The sequence below is a fragment of the Xyrauchen texanus genome, chromosome 48 (genome assembly GCF_025860055.1).
Source record: "Xyrauchen texanus isolate HMW12.3.18 chromosome 48, RBS_HiC_50CHRs, whole genome shotgun sequence".
NCBI classification, from domain to species: domain Eukaryota; kingdom Metazoa; phylum Chordata; class Actinopteri; order Cypriniformes; family Catostomidae; genus Xyrauchen; species Xyrauchen texanus.
Window position 1 is genome coordinate 18,756,548 of NC_068323.1, and position 22,040 is coordinate 18,778,587.

Consider the following 22,040-nt stretch of genomic DNA (forward strand, 5'->3'; position numbering starts at 1 on the left):
CATTGGCCACTTTACCATCCGCCTCCATTATTCTGACCAATCAGAGTGCTCGGAGGTCAGCATTACGCTATCGAGTTGCTGGGCAGATAACACAAAATCAACATCAACGGAGGAGAATACGTGCAAACTTGGACAACGAGAAAAAGTAGGTACGTAGGATGTGTCCTTTATCGACTATGTGTTGTTTAAAATGAACCTCTTGCTCGACATGTAAGAGTTAAATTAATTTAGGGTCACCTGCGTCATCAAAGAAAGTAAAAGAACTGCGTTTGCCCGTTGCTCTTAGCCAGGCTTTGTTTTTGTTTATGTTGCGCTCGTGCTTTACGCGTGCACTCATTTACATGCATTAAATGCATACGCTGCATCAAATTTTAAATCGGTAATTACAATTGAAATGTCTTTGCCAATACACTTTGTTTGGGACTGCATGGTAATTTTATCCATTCATTGCACTGGTCTTGCATTATTATGATCCAGATGGATGAAGCTGATTGGAGCAGCTGACTGCAGTCCATATTTCCATGTATTCATTCATCATGCAGTGGACAGAAATAAGTGTATTCATGTTGTTTTTTTACATCCTAGGTGCTATAACACATTCCATTCCCAGTGTGACTTCATTTTTCTACCATGGCAACTGATTGTGAGGCATGGCTCAATGCAAACCCTGTTGGTAAGTTGACTTTTAATGCAATATTTGGTGATTTTATGCCCTACTGTTTATAGTTAAGTGCTTTAGCCACATTGCTCTCAGATGTGGTATTTGTCATGATAAGTGTGTGCGAAGTTGCAAATAGAAGCATTCGTTTTTACTCTCACAAAGGCTGGTGTGTTATTCTAGGCTACATTGATTGTTTATGCATTTGTCAGAAGATTGTTAATCCAAAGTGATTTACAGTGCATTCAATATATAAATATTATCAGTGCATGTGTCCTCTAGGAATCAAATCCACAAACCTAATTTGAAGCTAATGTTAATTAAGGGGCCTAAACTCGTTCAGAATAATTGCTAATGCTATATTTCTTATTAGATATGTTTAAAAGGTCTTGCACTATATATTGCACTTATTCTTCTCCAACAGCTGATAATCTGCATCACTGTTTGCTGCATTCCACCAATAGTCTCAAACACTGTTGTCATCCTTTCCTTCCACAGAGGTTGTCGATCTTAGCGACTCCTTCCCCTCCGGGGACGAGGAGAGCGCCTTTACTGGAAACGTTGAAACTGAGGTCAATGGAAACTGGATAACGGCCCCCACCGGCACCATTCATGAGGCGAAACTCAAGGCCAAGGTGAAGAGACGTCTGAGGAAGAACTCCTCCCGGGACTCGGGCAGGGGCGACTCGCTCAGCGATAACGGAGAAGTGGTACGGTCTGCGGTTCCTCCCACCAGTCCTAAGGGCAAACTGCTGAACAGGAGGTCGAGGATGGGGAAGGGACGAGGACTGCCAAAGAAAGGTATTCACAGTGATTTCTCTCTGGAATGCAGATATTTGGATTCAATTGAAGTTCTGGAATGCACATAAATAGCAATAAGTTGAACTTGGACATCTGGAATTTGTTGCGGATTGTTTGTTTGGAGCTGGTGGAAAGTTCTGGATGTCCAGTGCATGTGGGAGTAGGGTTCATTTATATGGTTGTAGAGCACATTACGTTTTTCTGTAAACACGAGTAGATAAATATTTGCAAGATCCATATAGGGTATATGTAGGTTTTTCTGCGTTCTGTGTATGGAGATATACTGTGAGGTTCAAAAGTCTGAGACCACTACAGGGCTCTACGCTAACTTTTTTCCCAAGGAGTACATGCGCTCCTAAATGAAAATATTTAGGAGCACACAAAGAAATTTAGGAGCACATTGAAAATGAAATACAGAATTTATTAACAAACAATTTATTACATACATATTTATACTGTGTGTATGAGTGTGTGTGTGCGTGTACTAAGGGACACACATCTGTGGAACAGCTCATACCTCCCAAATCACACATTGAACCCATGCCTACTAAAATCAAAGGATATCAGTTGTCCAGCTGCTTTTGTATGTTGACCGTCAGGCATACTTAGAGGTCAGCCAGCGATCTCTCATTATGTCAGCAATTTGACCGATCATCTCCACACATTGTCGTATGTGGGATTCATGTAAACTCCATTTTTGTGGTGGAGTCTGATAAGTGGCCCAAATTTGATGAAAGGTTCTTCTTCTTTCACGATAAAGTATGCAATGTTTATCTTTATTTTCAGCTGCTTCCTCTTCTCCTCCTCAGACTGCAGCACTTGCCTCCTCAAGGCTGCTGACACCGAGCTTGATGGTTCTCTGCCGTGAGATGTTTCGCTCCACTATCTCTTTTCAGATTAGCAAAGGGCATTCTGGCTCTTTTCATAATTGGTGTTAAAACAATTTGAATTAAATTATTAAATGAAATTACACTCTACCTTAACCACAATGTATTTAAAAATGCATTGATTTGTTAAGAAAAATAATACTATTAAACATTTGCATTTAAAGTACAACTTATTGTATATAAACAAAGTGCATATAAATCTAACCATTCAAAACGAATACAGTCTGAACAGCATAATAGACAGGGCCACCGCTGGCCAAATTGATGCCCTACGTGTGATATGAGCGTGAAGCTATTGTCTGTGTTCCGCAACTGATTTCGGGTCCTTGAATAACGTATAGCGAACAAGTAAGGGCAGCGGTGGACTTTCTGGTGCCATCCTAGGGTAAGATGGTGCCCCCCTAGGGAGTTGATGCCCTACGCAAACTGCGTAGTATGCATGTAGGTAGCGGCGGTACTGATAATAGAATAATGCACCATATCAAAGAAAAATAAATAATTTGCAAAACTGCAGCATCCCACGAATTGAAATAAATGTAAAAAAGAAGGATGCTATTTCACGTGTGCATTTAAAGTATAACTTTTCAATGTATATAAACAAAGTGCATATAAATGTAACAAATCAAATACAATCTGAACAACATAAGTTGGCTCCGCCCTCCCTCACGCATCTTTGGTTCATTGGTTGACACTGCGTGTCTGATTGACAGGAACAACAGGTGAGGCTTTTAGTCTGAGCTGACAGTCAGAACTAATGTGTGCGCTTGAGCATTGAGGCCTATATTATTTAATTTGTTTTTTTCGTTATTTTGAAATCTTTTGATTATTCATATCTTAATTTTTTTTATATATTTGTATAAATAGATTCTGATATGAGAGCCGGCTCCCAACGTTCACCTACAAGAGCAGACTCGTTTGCAAATTACCATCACTATTTCAGATGCGTGTTTCCTGACACGAAGGACGAGATGCCCACCTGTTTCTGCCCTCTACAATATTTGCAGAATATGACGTTGTTTTCGAACTCTAGCCATGGGAACATTTTAAGACAATTTGCATTGAATCTATATGTTCTCCCTCCACCGGCTACAATGGACGTTGAAGTGACAGCTGTGGTCACGGTAGCTTTGCTCTCAGCATCACTAACGTTAGTAGGACCCTATGAAATATTTTATATTTGACTAAATTCACAGTTTTTCATTTTATTTTCTCTGAATTCCAGGTTTTAATGACATTTTATCATTAAAATACCTCTCAAATCAAACAAATTCATAGAATTGTAATCAAATGAAAACAGAACAATCACTTTTCAACATACACTTGCATTATTTTTAACAAATGAAATGCTTCTATGCTGATTCCCACAGCACAATCCAAAACCCCTTTTTTATTTATTTATTTATTTTGGAATACATTAATGAAAGCAGTGATGAACTTTAAGATATTACTTAAATATAATGTAATTATTATCATTATAACTACTTCTACATTGAATATTACATTTTACAATACAGATGTAATATATATTTTTATTTGTTTTCAATTTCACGCATCAATTTTTATGGAGATTTTATTTTGCTGTTTGGCAAAAAAACAAATTTTTTCAATGACCACTTCTCACCTCTGGAAAAGCAGCTTCTTGGGCTAATGTGCTTATTAAACTGCTAAACGTTATGATTTAAATATATAGTCTGCATGTGCTACATGCATCACAATGAATAAAGTGCTCTGCTCTTTGTCATTTATACACACTGAGCGCATATGATGTCAATTATGCGTTTAGTGTTTAAGCAGCTTTTCTTTGTTTTTTTTTTTACAATCGCTTACCGTTGAAGTGTGCAACTAATGCAAACCGTATACATGTTTAATTAAATCTCAGCCTTTTGTGGTTTAAAAAACACAATAGTATATATCATGCGTTTAATCTGATTAATTGTGCATTTATACATTCATTTGATCCCAAATATGTCAAATTCTGTGGCCTTCCATGTTTTATAGTTAATTCTGTTTTTATGACTGTATTTTCGCGATTCTGTCCTTGTCTTCTGCAACGCTGAAATCATAGGGCCCTAAAATAGTGGTCTATAAATAGTACAGAATCTTATGCCTTGATACTGCCATTGTATAAAAAAAATTATTCTGACTTCATGTCTCACAATTGCAATTTTATTATTTGTAATTGCACTTTAATATTTTACAGTTGCGTCTTGTTTCTCATAATTACGACCAGGCTTTATCTCGCAGTACTGACTATTTCTCTTAATTGCGAGTTTATATTTGACAATTGCAACTTGTTTCATAGTTGCGAGTTGATATCTTGCAGTTGTGACTTGATTCTCCTAATTGTGAGTTTATTTCTCACAGTTTTTACCTGTTTTTTGTAATTGTGGCTTTTCTTTTTTTTTAACTGACAATAGCAACTTTATTGCAATTGTGAGCTTATGTCTTGTTATTACAAGAAATAGTCTTAATTGTGAGATCAAAATTACCATTTTTTTTTCTTCCGTGGCAGGACCAAGGCATCGTAGAAGCTTAAAATATCGTAAATATGCTAATTGGCAAACAAACAGCAGAGCATATATTTGCATAAACACACACACTTGTTGTTTTGCCCACTGGTGGTCTGTTGTATAGGGTTGAATGCCCCTGAGTGAAACAGACCAGAATTGATTGGAAAAGGCTTGCTTGCAGAGATTTCCTACATACAGTCAGCACAGACAGACAGAGCTGCGTTGATTATGCGTTGATTCTGTGTACATTAACACATTTCCCAGCCTGCAGAATACACTTTTGCTGTTGTGTAAGTCTTGACTCTTTTTCTGTCTGACTGTGATAATTTCATCATCTGAGATGCATGATTACACTGAGGGGTGGGAGATTGAATGCGTTTTAGCTGAGATTATTGCGTTGTGGTTCCCTTTCCTGACCTCTTCACCTCCTACCCCATCCTGACTCCACCCTGTGTATGACCACCCACAAGATTACTTAATGGTATGTTCTCTCTTTTATGCTCTCTGGCTTGGCACAGTTGGCCCTGTCCATCCCATTCCCATAATATAAGTGCTGTATAAGTCAACTAGCAGAACAGGAGTTTCTGTTGACTCATTTTGGCCAGAAACCTCAGCAAAATGTTTTACCTGGTTTGGAAGTGCAAAACACTCTTCCAAAGCCTGTAGGTATAAACACAAGAGGATATCATTCCTGCACATATGAACAGCTTCCATAACGAGGCCTGAAAAGTGTACTAAGACATATTGACAATCTTCTTTGGAGGCTTTGCTTTCAGACTGAGCGAACGCCAGTAATGTTATTTTCCCAGTCACTCTGAAAGGCCCTTAAATCGGAGAATATTTTTTAAAGTTTTCGACATATGTATTCATGTACATACTCCTGCTGTAACCCAAAAGCCTGATGCAGCCGGAAAGGAAGATTATTGCGCAGCTCGCACTCAAAAAGAAAATGTCCAGAATATTTTAGAGGGTAGACCTTTTATTTTTTTCTATTAAGTAAAACATTTTAAAGTTATTTTAAAAAAAAAAAAAAAAATACAAACAAAATTGTTCATTAGCACATGCCTAATACAATCTCAAACTCAAGCCAAGAGCTGTTAATTAATTGCATCAACTGATTAGTTGATTAATCATTCGAATAATCGAATCATCTTCTGATCTTTTAAGTGCAGAATTGAGACCACTTTTTTTTTTTTTTTGCAGTTGTGCTAGAGAGTTGTTGTTATTTGAGATCAGTTTCTTGGCTGCATCTTTTTCTTACTTCGAATGAGGTGTTATTTTAACAGATAGCATTGACTGAACACATTGAAGCTATTTAAAGAAGAAAATATTTTAAATATATCTATTATATCAGATGGTCATTTATTATCAGTTAATTAAATGACATCCTGCTGAATGTTAAATGAGGGTGACATTGAACAATTAGGCTGACAACATTAAGAGTTAGGGTTAAATATAAAGTAATTATGTAACAGAGTTAAAATAAAGTGATAAATGGCAGCAATTAACAAAATATTTAACTTAAAAAGAAAGATGACTGTGACTTATAGCAGTGTTTCCCAACCACTGGGCCACATTGGGAATGAATGGATTGACAGATGTGCTGTGGAAAATGATCAAATTCCACAAAATAAATGTATGGAAAAAAAAAAATGATCATTTCAGGGATCCAAACTTGCCATTTTGAAACCATATTCGGTCACTTTCGTGATTGTGAAGAGCAATGATTAATGTGTAATAGTGAGTGATGTTTATACACGTTAAGGGTCTTTCACATGACTCACGTCAGCGATGCAGAATACATTGAAGTCTATGAAGTGACGTCACATTACACCAAAGTGCTTTCACACCAATAATGTCTTTGAGAGTACTAAACAACAAGAAATATTTAAAAAGTGTCCAAATTTGGGGAGACATCGAATGTCTCATCATTTCTTTTAAATAAATATTACCTTATAATTTACGAATATCAGAGACCCCAGTTATAGAACTAATTTAAATTCACCAAGAAAACGCTTAGACCTAAAAATACATTTCTAAATAAATAACGTTTATTACTTTCTGCTATCAAAGCAACTGCAAGCTTTTTTCTCTATTCCAAATACACGTTTTAAAAGTTTGTGCACACCTCCCCGTTTTTTACATGGCAAACTTGTAAAATCACCCCTCTGTGACGCTTTCTGCAACTCAGTGCGGCGCTTGATGCTGGCATTGAACGGACCGTTGACACCTCGACTCAACTCATGTGAAATGCACTTTACAATGACCAAAAACATTATTTATAATATTATTATTGTGGTCTTTTCTGATAAAAGCCATGCACAGCAGTTTAAATAGGCTACTGTAGGAAAATGATCCCGTAGATCTGCTTTGTGTTTATAATTCTTATACTGAAGCCAGTACATTTGTAGTCATGCAAGTTTTAATAAAGAAGCTAAGGACTTTATTGAAACTCACTATTACAAGACTATTTTTGTTGTCTTTTTGGATGAAAAATGATGCTCAGGCTGAAGGAAGACTATAGATCTGCTTTGTTCTTTTAATGCTTAATCACTATAAAATCTCTTGGTAGATTTCGGTCATGAATAACTCAAAACTATTCACTGACTCACTCGTAGCATATAAGATGCTCATTTGTCGCCACCTAGTGACGTTTCAATAAAATTGAACAAATTTGTGATACAGAAGCAAGCCTCACCAAAATACTCTTTATTTTGCAGATAATTCTGCACAATTGTAAATTTGAATAAACTTGAATCACTAAAATAGCTGGAATTGGCGCTTTTAGCTTATTCTTTAAAAAAAAAGTTATCCACAGATCAAAAAAATCTTGGAGCAGTGATTGTCTTTTTCGCCCTTCATGAGTTTGCATCTCTGTAATTTGTTGTGGCATTGCAAGAAGAAAATCTACAAATTAAAAAAAATAAGCAAATGTTTGGTTTTTTTCATTATCCATTTAGCGCTCTTGCCACATGTGACTTGCCACATCTTTTTTTTGCATAGCCGAATTTCAAACATTACAAGTAAACACGCTAGTAAGATGGGTGGACAAGTGGACAAGATCTTGAAAATGAAAAATATTGACGATGGTTAGCCTGTGAGATAGTGGTGTGCCGTAGTATTTTTTTAGTTGTAAAAAGTGTGCCGTGGCAGAAAAAAGTTGGGAAACACTGACTTATATTATGGCAAAATCCCTTTAAGGCTGTGCAGCGGCTCAAGTGATTTAGTGATTAATTTACCATCCAAATGAACAGACTCACTAAAATGAATTGGAGTTTCCAATATAAAATATGTCAATTGTTTTTGTGATGCTACACTGCTACTTTTTCGAAAAAGTAACTTGTTACTGGAAAAGTTACAATATTGTGAAAATGGCTGAGCTACTGTTATGCTATTGAAAAAGTTAGCAGGATTCAAAGCTGTTACATGTATTCCCTTACACTTATTCTATCTATCAAAGCGTCTACACATTTCACTAATGTCATGCTGGAATGTCCGCTTGCAGGCTGTTTTTGCTGTAATTATTTTTGTCAAATTTTCTTGTTAGAGTTCCCTTGTTACTCTGATAACCACTAATCAGACAAGAACGTGCTCAACCTGCAATTTTCATATCTTGTCTAAGCTTATTATTAATAAGACCTCCAAGTAAATGTTGGTGCTCAGCCATCTATTATTAGTCACCTATCTAAAGAATCCCTTGTTATAGCCTTAGAGAATATGATGGATTGTAATTGGTTTGTTTTTCTCAGTTCAGTATCAGTTTGGCTCTTGTGGTTAGAGCTCACTCTGCACATATCGAGAGATGATGTTGCAAGCTGTGAATTAAAGTGCCCCAGCTCTAATTTGTGGAATTATTTAAGAGGGGACGACCCTATGTGGTTAACATAACAACGGCAGGAACAGTATGTACTTTCACTTCAGTAGGAGGCACATGACATCAATAAAGTTCCCCCAATGCACTTTGTTTTGTATTTCATATTTCAGATCTTTATTTTCGTTTCTTTACCGTAGGAGGAGCAGGTGGTAAAGGTGTTTGGGGAACGCCTGGGGAAGTTTACGACGAAGATGAGGTTGATTTCAAAGATCCCAATTACGATGCGGAACAGGTGAGAACACCACTGGATTCTGACTCCCAATGCTTGCTTGTATGAAGGCCCAGATGGAATCTGCAGACTTTTACTGCATTTTCTGTGCTGAATGTTTGCCAAAATCTGTGGAATAGTCATGGTCTCACTACATTTTGCACTCTATTTACTTCTATTCCTACACATCCAAATGCACAAGGCCAGAAACGCAAACTTATACGAAGAAATTTTGCATTCTGCTTCGTGCAAATATTTGGCCAACTTTAACCTGTGAATTTGTATGATCAGAAGACACTTGACCAATACAAGATTGAAACATTTTAACTGTAAAGTCAAGTAACAACCTATCCAAAATTGTGTTCCACCAGGAAAATTGCGTGTACGAGACAGTTGTCCTCCCTCTGGACGAAGAGATCTTCGAGAAGACGGTCACTCCTATCGTACAAGAGTACTTTGAGCACGGTGATGCTAATGAAGTGGTGGTGAGTTGTGGGGAGGATTACATTTATCGTTGTTTTATGACTGTTTGTGTTGCATTATCATGAGGCTTCAGCTTTTGCCATTAGATATCTAATCATTATTGCACAATTTACTTTGAGTAAACATACCTAGAGAATGCTGCACTCCAATTGGCTGTTTAATAAGGAAGTTTGCTCTGTTTCCACAGGAGTTGCTTGCCGAGCTGAACCTGGGTGGTATGCGTGGCAATGTGCCTATGCTAGCCATATCACTTGCACTTGAGGCGAAAGCCAGCCACAGAGAGCTGACGTCACAACTGCTCAGTGAGCTCTGTGGTTGTGTACTGACGGCTGCCGATGTGGAAGCCTCTTTCCACAAACTGCTCAAAGAGCTACCTGACCTGGTGCTGGACACGCCAGGTGCTCCACAGGTAACACACTAGAGATAATGTGCATAAGTTTAACCTTAGCAAACACATAGCAAATCCCTAGTAACAACCAGAATCATGATTGTGGTGGCATTTTGTCCAGAAAATGTAAAATCTAATTGTATCAGTATTATATAGCAACAACACCAACGCGTTGCATACTAAAATTGTAGAGGCATCGGTTTAATTTTTGCACTGTGACATATTGCACGGTTTTTATTAAGCTCTGGTGTGTCTTCCTGTGTCATGTTTATTTTGCTGAAAGTGAGTTTGCTCGGTTGACAATGAAAACTGTGTGGTTTCTGTGGCATATCTGGTGGGGCAGATCAGCCAGTCAGAAGAGACTTTCAGCTGTTTCCTTTGGCTTCATAGAAACACCAGTGCTTGTGCTTTTGTCTCGCTGTGAGCAGAATGCTGGGTCAGCGCTGTACCTTCAAACACTCTCTGCTATACAAACACATTTACCCAACACTTTCCTGTCATCGCCCAATCTAGACATGAGTGCAAATGTTGTTCAAGAGCTAGAATGTGAAAATGCCAGTGATGCTGGCTTTGTTAAATTCAACTGTGCCCTTAAAGAAATAGTTAACCCAAAACAGAAAATACTGCCATTTACTGACATTTTAATGAGGTGTATTACTGCAAGACACATTTAAAGTAGGACAAATAAAATTCCAGTGGTATTTACAAAAAGTCCCATTGCTCATTTCCAAAGTCTTGATAAGGAACTTTGGTTGTTTTATAATTTTCTATTTAACTGATTCAAGTTCCTTTTTTGGATTCTAGTGCAAAACAATGAGCTCATGGGTCCTGAGGATTTTGTGTAAACATGACAGATTGAGTCGCTTTCAGTGGAAAGCTCTTAGAATGAGTGATCTCTACCTAAAAATAATAAAATATTATTTTGTCTTTCAGATGCTTGGCCAGTTCATTGCTCGAGCAGTTGCGGACAACATCCTGCCCAAAAGCTTCATAGATGGCTACAAAGGACGAGTAGATTGTGAATATGCCAGGTATTTTAGTGGGTTTTAAAGGTGACGTGTGTAATTTTGTTACCATCAACATACTTTGTCCTATAAGTACAATAGCATTAATTTGTAGGTTTATTCGACCGAATGTTAAAATGTGTTTTGATCATCTCAAGCAGCCCGACATAGCAAAATTGGCTCAACCAATGGCATGAGTTTGGGGTGGGAGTATGTGTTTGGCAAACAATGGCAGAAGGGGGAATGTTCAAGAAACCTGTTTGAAATCTGTATTTATTTTTGTAATAGAGTGCAACATTCGGTTCTGTAAATATAAATCTCAAATGTTTTCCATAGTGGAATTGATTTTTAACGATAAACTATAAACCTTTGAAGACAGACCTACCGTGAGCTCTTAGGTTGTTAATCAACTGTATATGCGCCTACCATAAAAATGATGGTGTAATTTCAACTTTAAAAAAAAACAAACAAGTTTAATCATGGAATTCCTGGTAAAGAACTACACTACCCACGATCCTGAAAGATCCACCAAACAGAGAATCATGGCAAACAAAGTGCGCCAAAAGAGCTCTTCAGCTTTTCCATGACACACTGTGAATGACCCAATCAAGTCAGATTACTTATATAACACAGATATTTGTGTGTGTGTGTGTTTGTGTGTATATATATATATATATATATATATTACACACACATACATACATACAGTACTGTGCTAAAGTCTTGGGCACATAAGATGCTTCCCAAAAACATTTGTCTTAGGATGGTTACTTATATCTTCAGCTTTATTGTGTCAATAGGAAATATACATTTTAGACTTCCAAACATTCCTTTTACAAATAGAAGAAAAAGGAGCCCTGCAAAAGATGGCATGGTCCCCACAGAGCCCCCCACTGAATATTGAGTCGGTCTGAGATTACATAAAGAGAAAGAAGCAATTGAGACTAAATAGATAGAAGAACTGTGGTGAATTCTCCAAGAAGCTTGGAACATCCTATCTGCCAACAACCAAGAAAAACTGTGCTGTTTTGAAGGCAAAGTTGGCCACACCAAACATTGATTTAGATTTTTTTATGTTTACTGGACTTTGTATGATATTAATTGATAAATGAAAATATTTATGGGATTATTTTTCAAGACATCCTCACTAAGCAACATTTGTCACAAGTGCCTAAAACTTTTGCACACACATAATATATATATATATATATATTTAAGCAATATTACATGACCAAGAGTGCGATATGGCTCTACATCAGCAGGCCGAGTGCCTTAGGTAATCACAGCAGTGCTGATGTAGGGACATATAGCACAATTGCGAGTGTGATATTGCTTATATACAACAGTTCAATGAACAAGTACATTTTTAAAAATGAGGAAAAACTGATTACGGTCATAAAAACGCATTTGTGCATGGAACTACTTTCTTACGCAACAGATCAGAATCTGCCGTTGCTGGTTCTAACCAAATGATGCGTCCAAGCCTCCGTTAGTAATTCAAAAATGTCACTTCAGAAATAGTATCATGGCTTGTGCTGTTTCAAACAAGTTATTGGATAAACAAATAAATATATAGATATATATATATATACTTTAAGTACAGAGTCTTGTAACATTTGACTTTTTATCTGATTGTCAAATACTTTTTTGCTTCAAATCAAAGTTTATAATCTTGTGATTCACTTCTGACTTGTTTGGTTTGGTTCATGGCTTAAACTCTTATAAAGGATTTTATGAATTCCCTATTGGAAAAATATTTTTCAGAACCAAGACGCCTAAAAAGTGTGTGGGCACTGTTGCAATCTATTCTGTTTGAGGCAGAAATTAAGCATTTCCAATTTTTTGTGCAAAAAGTCATAAAAATGGCACTTTGTTTGATCTATGTTTGTTTGATTTGTCAGAGCTGCTCTGGATCGGGCAGCCGTGCTGCTGAGAATGAGCCAATGGACCGGCCTACGCATTGACAACCTCTGGGGCTCAGGCGGTGGCCAAAGACCCGTCAATCAACTCATCAAAGAGGCAAGGACCCACCCATTCAACAGCTAAATTACATAACGTCGTCCTTTGTTGTCAAAAGGGCGAGCTGAAATACTTTACAGTACATTAAGCATCAACACATGCATTCAGCCTCAATAACTCGAGAATGCTTGTGAAATGTCACTGATGGATTGCGTAATCGTTGTTGCAGGTTAACCTCTTGCTAAAGGAGTACCTGTTGTCAGGTGATACATTGGAGGCAGAACGGTGCCTGAGAGAACTGGAAGTCCCACATTTCCATCATGAGTTTGTTTATGAGGTAAGACTACCAACAAAAAAAGCTGTAAAGCTACAAATGATATTCTTTTTTCATCAAGTTGTGGCACTTTTACAGGCACTTATCATGGTTCTGGAATCTAAAGGTGACAGAACACTTCAAATGATACTACAGTTGCTGAAGTCTCTCAGTGCCTCCACAGTCATGACTGTGGATCAGTTGAGACGGGTATGGTGCCATCTCCTGGTCATTTAAATAATTTCAGCTTTACATGTGCTCGCTGTAATCAGGACATCCTTCTCATACAGGGATTTGAGAGGGTCTACCTCGACATGGCAGATATAAGTATTGACGTGCCATGTGCCTACTCTCTCCTTGAGCAGTTTGTGGAACAGAGTTTTAATGCTGGTGTCATCGATAAAAAACTCAGAGACCTCTGTCCCTGTCGGTGAGTTGAAGGAAATGCACCACTATTGCTTATACTCACAACAAACCCCTAACCTTAAGTAGTAAACTTTATGTAACTTACAAGGAAATGAATGGGGCTAGTCTATAAACATTCAAATACATACTGTTTCAAAAGTATAGCCACGAGACGTAAACATTATACAGTGCATTCATAAAGTATTCAGACCCCTTCATTTTTTTTTTTCACATTGTATGTTGGAAATGGACACACCTGTCTATATTAGGTCTCATAGCTGAAAATGAATATCAGAGCAAATATCAAGCCATGAGGTCAAAGGAACTGCCTGCAGAGCTCAGAGACAGTATTGTGTCAAAGCATTGATCTGGGGAAGGCTTAAATTGAGGGTTCCCAAGAGCACAGTGAATTCCATAATTCTTAAATGGAAGAAGTTTGGAACAACCAGGTCTCTTCCTATAACTTAACACCCGGCCAAACTGAGCAATCGGGGGAGAAGGGCCTTGGTAAGAGAGGTGACCAAGAACCCGATGGTTCCTCTTGTTGAGCTCTAGAGATCATGTGTGGAGATGGGAGAAACTGCCAGAAGGACAACAATCACAGCAACACTCCACCGATCTGGGCTTTATGGCAGAGAGGGCCGACAGAAGCCTCTCTATAGTGCAAGACACCTGAAAGCCCACTTGGAATTAGCAAAAAAGCACCTAAAGTTCTCTCAGACTGTGCAAAACAAGATTCTCTGGTCTGATGAAACGAAGATTGAACTGTTTGGCCTCAATTCCAAGCGTCATGTCTGGGGTGTTTTTCAGCAGCAGGGACTGGAGGACTGTCAGGGTTGAAGGAAAGCTGAACGTAGCAAAATACAAAGATATCCTTAATGAAAGCCTGGTCCGGAGCTAGGTTCACTTTCTAACAGGACAACGACCCAAAGCACACAGCCAAGACAAAGCAAGAGTGGCTTAGGGTCAACTCTGGCTGGACCACTCATTCACAGAGTCCAGACTTGAACCCAATCTAACATCTCTGGAGAGACCTGAAAATGGCTGTCCACCAACGGCCCCCATCCATCCTGACAGAGCTCAAGAAGATCTGCAGAGAAGAATTGCAGAAAATCACCAAATCCAGGTGTGCAAAGCTTGTCACATCATACCCAAAAAAACAGTTGAGGATGTAAACGCTGCCAAAGGTGCTTCAACTAAGTACTGAGTGAAGGGTCTGAATACTTATGTCAATGTGATATTTCAGTTTTTTCTTTTTTAATACATTTGCAAAGTTACAAATATCTGTTTTTTTCTTTGTCATTATGGAGTGTAGATTCATGTGGAATTATTTATTTTTTAAGAATTTTAGCATAAGGCTGCAACAACAGAATGTGAAAAAAGCGGTCTGAATACTTTGCATTGTGTTAAGATGATTTTAGTGTGATTAAAATCAGGAATTCACTGTTGCAGCGTTTTCCAGATTACAGGGATAACTGGCGCTATATGGAATACAACTTTACATGGATAAGATTAGTAAATGTTTTTATCACATTCAATTCATGTTACCTTGCATATTGTTTACGTCTTGTGGCTATACTTTTGAAACAGTATTTGAATGTATATTGACTGGACCCATTCAGTTCCATTGTAAGTGCCTCACTGTAAATGCAGTTATATGCTGCTAAATACTTTTAGTGGTAAATCAGCATTATGCCACAAATCCTGTCAATTGATCTTAACTTGAATTTAACCTTTTTGTTTTTTTCTATTCCAGGGGCCGGAAGAGGTTCATCAGTGAAGGAGATGGCGGGCGCCTTAAACTTTAAAGCTACTGAGTTCAGGAGTTTCACAAGCCATTTCCATGGCAGCTGCTCCAGTTTTAGCATTAACTGGAGCTTTATATTTCTTTGAGTTGCTTGTATTTGTCATGAAGGCTAAAGTACTTAATTTTCCTCCTGTCAGAACACAATGGTACCAAAGGGCCATGCACTTTTAAATCTGAAGGAGACGTAATTCCCCCAATCCTTCTGATATGCGACTTCTATAAACTAATCCTGAAAGTGCCACACTTAAAATGACTTCGTCATTCTGTGTTTTGTATTCCTGAGTTCACTGCCACTCCTGTTCTCCAGTTAGCAGTGTTTCTAGAGACTTGTACAAAGCTTTATAAATGGAAGAGAGCAGGCACATAAGTTCAGAGCTCTCTCTCCCTTCTAGGCTGCTTTTTTTGTATACTGTGCTTGAGTTTATTTTTCCTTTAATTTTTTTCTTTGACCTTTCAAAGATTTAATTTCAGATGGTCACTGCAAAAGGGCGAAACTGAGCAATGTATAGCAGCTGGGATCATTTCACAGAACTGTGTCAAGAACATTTATTTTTATATTTCGGTAGAGTGGTGGGTGTGAAATGTACCTAATGTACTTGTGCGTGACAAATAAATAATAAAAAACAAATATTGTGTTCACTGATTAGGAGGAATTTTGTGAAGGTATATGAGCGAACCTCAAAGAAATTCCCAGGTCAATTCAGAGTAATTATTTTGATATGTAAATATGATAGTCGTATAGAAATTAAAATTATTCTTTTTTTGTTACGTTTTTCTAGTAGTTGTAATTTTTCAATATATTTATTTTAATATTAAAAGGCTGCAGAAGTTAAAGAAATGCTTCGGGTTCAAGTTAAGCTCAATCAACAGCATTTATAGCATAATGTTGATTACCACAAAAAAATTATTTCAACTTGTCCGTCCTTTTCTTTAAAGTAAAAATGGAGGTCACAGTGAGGCACTTACTGTGGAAGTGAAAGGGGGCCAATTTTTGAATGACCTTTTCAAAAGTATAGCCACAAGACGTAAACAAAATGCATGGAAACATGCTTTTAATGTGATAAAATCACTTACTAATCTTATCTGTGTAAAGTTATAGCCAATTTTACAACGTAATGTCAACAAATCCTAAACCGTCTGTAAAAATGACAATTTAAACAACTTACAGCTCAAATAATTCATGAGTTTTGACAGAATAAAATCATGTGTGCTTTTGTAAAATTATAAGCTTCACATTTCTGTCTTTAAACCCTCCAAAAATTGGCCCCATTCACTTTCATTTTAAGTGTCTAACTGCAACCTCGATTTGTACTTTCTTTTTCTTTTTTTTTTTGTGGTAATCAATACTATGCTACAAATGCTGTCGATTGAGCTTAACTTGTATTGAACCTAGAAAATTCCTTTAATGTGTTAACCATATTTAAATGATACCAGTTAATGGTGTTAAATTTCAGGGCTATTTAGTGCCATTTTTAATATAAACATTTACATTTAAGTCATTTTAGTTTTGGAGTCATAAATGTAATTCCAGTTTTACCATTTTTTCCACACATTTTGTAATTATATTTGCATTCCAACCTCTAAGGGAAAAAATTTAAATTTTACTTTGCAGATAGAAAATGAAGTGTATTACTGGGACATCATGACATTGTTCTCACTACCATAATGCAAAAAAAAAAAAAAAAAATACACAAGTAGTTATGAAGAGAAATATATTTAACTATGACAGAAACAGAATAAAATGTGCTGACAAAACCAGAAAGATTATAAAGCCTGTGCAGAACCACGAATTCATGAGCTGCGGATTTTAAGAAATGCCTTATTCACAGTGATGTCAGAGCAGTTTTACAGTGCTGCACATATATTTACAACATATTTGAGAATCTATACATTAAATCCATTTAGAGCTGCAACCATTCTGAATATTAGACTTGCCTTTTAAAAAATAGTGATGAAAACATATCTAACAAACACATGGTCTCAAACAAAAGCATAAGTAAGCCCATGCAGGAATATATATCTATCAAATTAACAAAGATAATGATAGATTTAATCTGACAGTTCATTGTTGCAGTTGACCATACATGAATTATGACTGACTCTATCAGTGATATGTGCTGATATTAGGTTGTAATGGAAGTGTGCGCTTCATCTCTTGATAGTTTACCCTACTCAGCTTTTTCTGGTTGCTGATCTTCCCTAAGAGCCATTTCTTGTTGTTTAATGAGCTCCTGTGCTTCCTGTTGCATCTTCTCCAGTTTCTCCAGCGTCACAGACTTCAGTGGGAGAAGTTTGGGTTTGCACAGGACCATGGTGGGCACGTCCTCCATGGAAAGCTGACCTGCGCAGATGGGACGAACACTGATCAATATAATCGAACAAACTTTAAACAACATGTAGTGGGTGCTTGCAGCTAAACATGGAGGGGTGGGCTTAATTTAATCAGGATCAGTTGTGATCTCCGGTCCTGAGACCAATAGCTGGCCAATGTTGTTTTCAGCTTTTGTTTTGTCTGTTATTTACCATAACACAGTTGTGTCATGTGGGATGTCTTTCGCTCAGTCTGTATAAGGGTGAGATTGTGAAAGGCTTCATATGCTGATGCAAATCTAGGTAAAACAAAACACAAAAGACTGAAATGCTCACCTTGTTTAGGCAGAACCTCTCGAAACATTGATTTTACTTCAGGCATGGTGCTTCCTCTGGGTAGCTGTTAATGCAAAGGCAGAATAATAATTATGCAGGATATGTGGCTATTTGGATCAATCTCAAAAACATGTGCAGGTGAAATTTCACCCCAAAATCTATTTCTTTATATATATATTTACACTCTGGTAGACAAAAGTTTGCAATAATAATACTTCATTCTAAATAAATATATAACTAATACAATATTTGGCAGTAGATGGATTTACCGTTTATCTCATCAGCTGGTGTTATACGCACTTCCGGTCTAATTTCTTCTACTCGCGCGTTTGTCTCGAGACAAACCGCTGCTGCCGCCTCGTGCCACTGACATGTTATTAATTTTGTGACGAAACATAATCATTGTTATTATTATAAACAGACAACACTCAAAAATAATTATATGATTTACATTTTAATTTCATAACAAAATTACATCAAATTAAATTAAACATCAATAAATAACATCAATTAACTTGAGTGATAAAATACTTTGTGTTATTAATTAAAGTTAGTTAAACATTATAGAATTACTTTTTATAGAATTTTATGAAATTGAAATGCATGAATCCTAAAAATAGGTGAAAATATTTTTTGAATAAATGTGAAATATTTATGGCTGATGAACATGGCTAAATCATAATTTATGCATTATTTGTATGATTGGTAAAATAACATTCATAAGGCGAAATGCCCTTAATTCAAACACGATCCAAAAATGTCTGAAATAGATTTTTCTTTAATAAAAAACAAAACAATCCATACTAATGAATATTTTTTGGATACATTTTATTTTTTTCCCCCTTTTTTCTTTATGCATGTCTCCATTTTGTGTTTTGCCTAACTACCGAATTAACTAAAAAACACGAATGAAAAAGATTGTTTTTGGCACAGTTAGAGTAAAGAATGATATTCTGGAGATTTTAACATAGCCTAAGAAAGAAGAGATTTGTAGCCTATAATCTGTATTCAAACTGTCAAATTAAAATTCAAATATACATCAAATTAAAAAAAGTTAAAAATGCACATTCAAATGCTAAAACTGTGCATTTAAATTTTGGATGTGTGCCAAGAACTGACGATGATTTCAGATCGATCGCATTCTTGCGCTAAAAAGGCAAGACACAGTGCAACAAATGCAGTTTAAAAGAAATGCTAAAACAGTGCTCCTGCACGATATGCTGAATAAACAAAAACAAAGCGAAACAAGATGTTCATCTAGCGTGTGTTTAGAAAAAGAAATGGATGTTGCAAAAGCGTTTGGTGTGAACAGCCCACAACAACAGTTGGTGGAGGTCTTTGGCCATTGTGTCTTGCACTCTTATATGCATTTCTCAGATTAAGCAATGAGGTTCTTAAACGCTTTGTCAGGAAAGATGTTCAACTTCAACCCTGTAAAAAGAAAATTACTCCAGAAAGAAGTGGAGTATTTACTTGCTCATAACTTAGCAGAATCCAGTTTTAGTTCTTGGATCTCTTCGTGTATTTTAGTGAGCAAACCTGATAATTCGTATCGTTTTTGCACCGACTACAGGAAGCTAAATTCCTTGACAAAACCTAATTGTTATCATTTGCCTAGAATTGATGATTGTGTTGACCGTGTTGGCTCTGTACAATTCATCAGCAAATTTGACTTCCTGAAAGGATATTGGCAAGTTCCCCTAACATCTCGTGCTAAAGAACTTTCTGCGTTTGTTACACCCGATAGGTTTCTACAGTACACCGTTATGCATTTTGGGGTAAGAAATGCTCCCGCTACATTTCAGCGGCTAATCAATCACGTGTTGTCCGGGCTGACAGGGTGTGAGGCTTACCTGGATGATGTTGTTCTATATAGTTCTTCTTGGTCGGAACATCTTTGTCAAATTAGAGAACTTGTTGGGCGTCTAGTTAAAGACAATCTGACGATAAACCTCGCCAAGTGTGAATTTGGAAAGGCCACTGTGACATATTTGGGTAAGGTGATTGGCCGGGGTTGTGTAAAACCACGCAAAAGTGGATGCTCTCTGTAGTGTTCCCATGCCAGCTACCCGTCGTAAGTTACGATGATTTCTTGGGATGGTGGGTTACTATAGAGGGTTTTGTCAGAACTTTGCGGATGTAGTTTCCCCTTTGACCGATTTGCTAAGTCCAAAGAAACCCTTTAAATGGTCAGAACAATGTCAGTATTCCTTCGATAATGCCAAATCTCTGTTGGCTAATGCACGCACCTGTATTAGTTACTCCTAACTTTGAGAAACCTTCTCTACTTGCAGTTGATGCTAGTGCTTATGGTGCTGGCGCTGTTCTTTTACAAAAAAATTCTAATGAAATTGAACATCCGGTCAGTTATATTTTAAAAAAATGCAATCGTCACCAACAAGTGTATTCAACGGTGGAAAAAGTGGCTTTAGCCCTTGTTTTAGCCGTTCAACATTTGAGTTCACTCTGTGGTCCCATTACTGTATACATTGACCATAATCCTTTGACATTCTTGGATCGGATGCGTGGTAAGAATCAAAGAATTATGAGCCTTATTTTACAGCCTTTCCACTTAAAGATTAAACACATACGTGGCAGGGATAACATAATTGCTGATGCTCTCTCACGGATATAAGATGTCCCATTAGTGGTGGGCATCTATTCTTTTTTTTTTTCTCTCTCCCTTCTCTCCTTTTCCCTCTCTGAGGGCCCAGGATTCTGAGAGCGAGTAGAATTTAAGGAGATAAGTATCAATGTTATTGTACATTCGCATTTTAAACAGTAGTTTTGTATGTGTGCAATTGTTTTTTCTTTTCTTTTGTCGGTTCTTTAGGGGAACCTCCTTTTGGAGTGAGAGGTGTGATGTCCCTGAATCTTGTGATTCAGTTGGAGCAGAGTGTGGGGGGGTTTGATTGGTTCTCCCCATGCTAATTAGCAAGAAGTATAAAATGTTGTGGGTTATTTGGGAAAGGGCCTCGCTGGGATAGTTTTATATTTTAAGAGTGGCTGGTCCCAGTAAGACCTCATTGACATTTATCCTCTTTTCTTGTTTTGCTTTTCTGATATCGTGTAGCATAAAGATTTTGTTATAGTTATATAATTTGCTAACTCTGTGTTTTTCCCTTCGTTATCCCTAGACTCATGTTTACTATTTATTGGTTGTGGTGGTATTTGTTTAATGACAAAAAAAAAAAACATTTTCTTTTGAATGAATTAGACTTGTTGTCTGATCCCTCTTTTATGTTGTGGCTTGTAACGAGCTAGTTGTGACATAAAATCACGTTCGGTTCCAGTCTGTTGTGTTCTGTCTGTTTGAACAGCCCCTGGCCTGGGCTCATATTCTGAGCCACTTCACCACCGAATTCAGCCAAATACCACTGCGAATACCCCCACTATTTATAAATATTGATGCACATTAGTTGAAAATGGAATGCTCTTTTTTAACAGCCAGGAATGTTCTTTGCAATAAAATAACGTACTGAATGGTTTTATGTTTTTAATGCACCCTCTTGTGGACTAAGGAAACAACATCAATTTAAGAATTATCTGACATTAATATTGGAATATTATTCGAATTTTTAACATATTTAAAGTAACAATTCAAATTTAGTTTCTCTGCTCAGTTGACAGCCCTAATATGTATTTAACAATAAATAATTTACCCACATAGCAAATAAGCTATATCTACAACCAAAAGTGTGTAGAATTAATTCAGGTTATATTTCACTCCAAAATATGAGAAAAACTACATTTACCTAAAGAAAATACAGTTCCCATATTTTGAACCATTAATGTTTTTGCAGTGTGATGTGTTATTTTCATGACAATTAAGCTCATGCTTAGTTCTCATCGATTCACACCGTTTAGCTCAATATTACTGAATAATTACACATTAATTACAACAACATGAAAAAATGATTGAATTCTTGCATTCATTCGTCAATACGCTGTATTATTCCTGTCCTTCAATGTGCAGCATTTGCCGCTGATCACGCCCCGGGCTATATCTTACGTTTGTCTTTATTGCGATATTTCCAAAACAAAAATTAAAGGGTGCTCCAGAAGTCTCGTGACGCGTCTAAAATGCGTGCGTGTGA

General features: G+C 37.0%; 1 protein-coding gene across 3 annotated transcripts; it reads left to right on the forward strand.

Moving 5' to 3' along the window:
- Positions 1-54: 54 nt before the first annotated feature.
- On the forward strand, positions 55-17,467 carry LOC127639351 (programmed cell death protein 4-like). Of its 3 annotated transcripts, none has more exons than XM_052121303.1 (12): positions 55-149; positions 586-673; positions 1,157-1,459; positions 8,868-8,962; positions 9,310-9,423; positions 9,609-9,830; positions 10,743-10,840; positions 12,715-12,832; positions 13,002-13,109; positions 13,185-13,295; positions 13,376-13,515; positions 15,247-17,467. In XM_052121303.1, the coding sequence occupies exons 2-12, from the start codon at positions 631-633 to the stop codon at positions 15,296-15,298; spliced, it is 1,404 nt and encodes a 467-aa protein (XP_051977263.1). In that variant the 5' UTR covers positions 55-149; positions 586-630; the 3' UTR covers positions 15,299-17,467. The 3 variants fall into 3 exon arrangements, with proteins under 3 accessions (XP_051977263.1, XP_051977264.1, XP_051977265.1); XM_052121304.1 differs by having other exon boundaries at positions 75-145; XM_052121305.1 differs by lacking the exon at positions 55-149 and adding an exon at positions 254-379.
- The last annotated feature ends 4,573 nt before the right edge of the window (positions 17,468-22,040 follow it).

Coding starts and splice junctions, on each gene's coding strand:
- LOC127639351 (XM_052121303.1), top strand. CDS start 631: ATGGCAACTGATTGTGAGGCATGGCTCAATGCAAACCCTGTTG. Junction 674..1,156: donor GCTCAATGCAAACCCTGTTG/GTAAGTTGACTT, acceptor TTCCTTCCACAG/AGGTTGTCGATCTTAGCGAC. Junction 13,516..15,246: donor AGAGACCTCTGTCCCTGTCG/GTGAGTTGAAGG, acceptor TTTCTATTCCAG/GGGCCGGAAGAGGTTCATCA.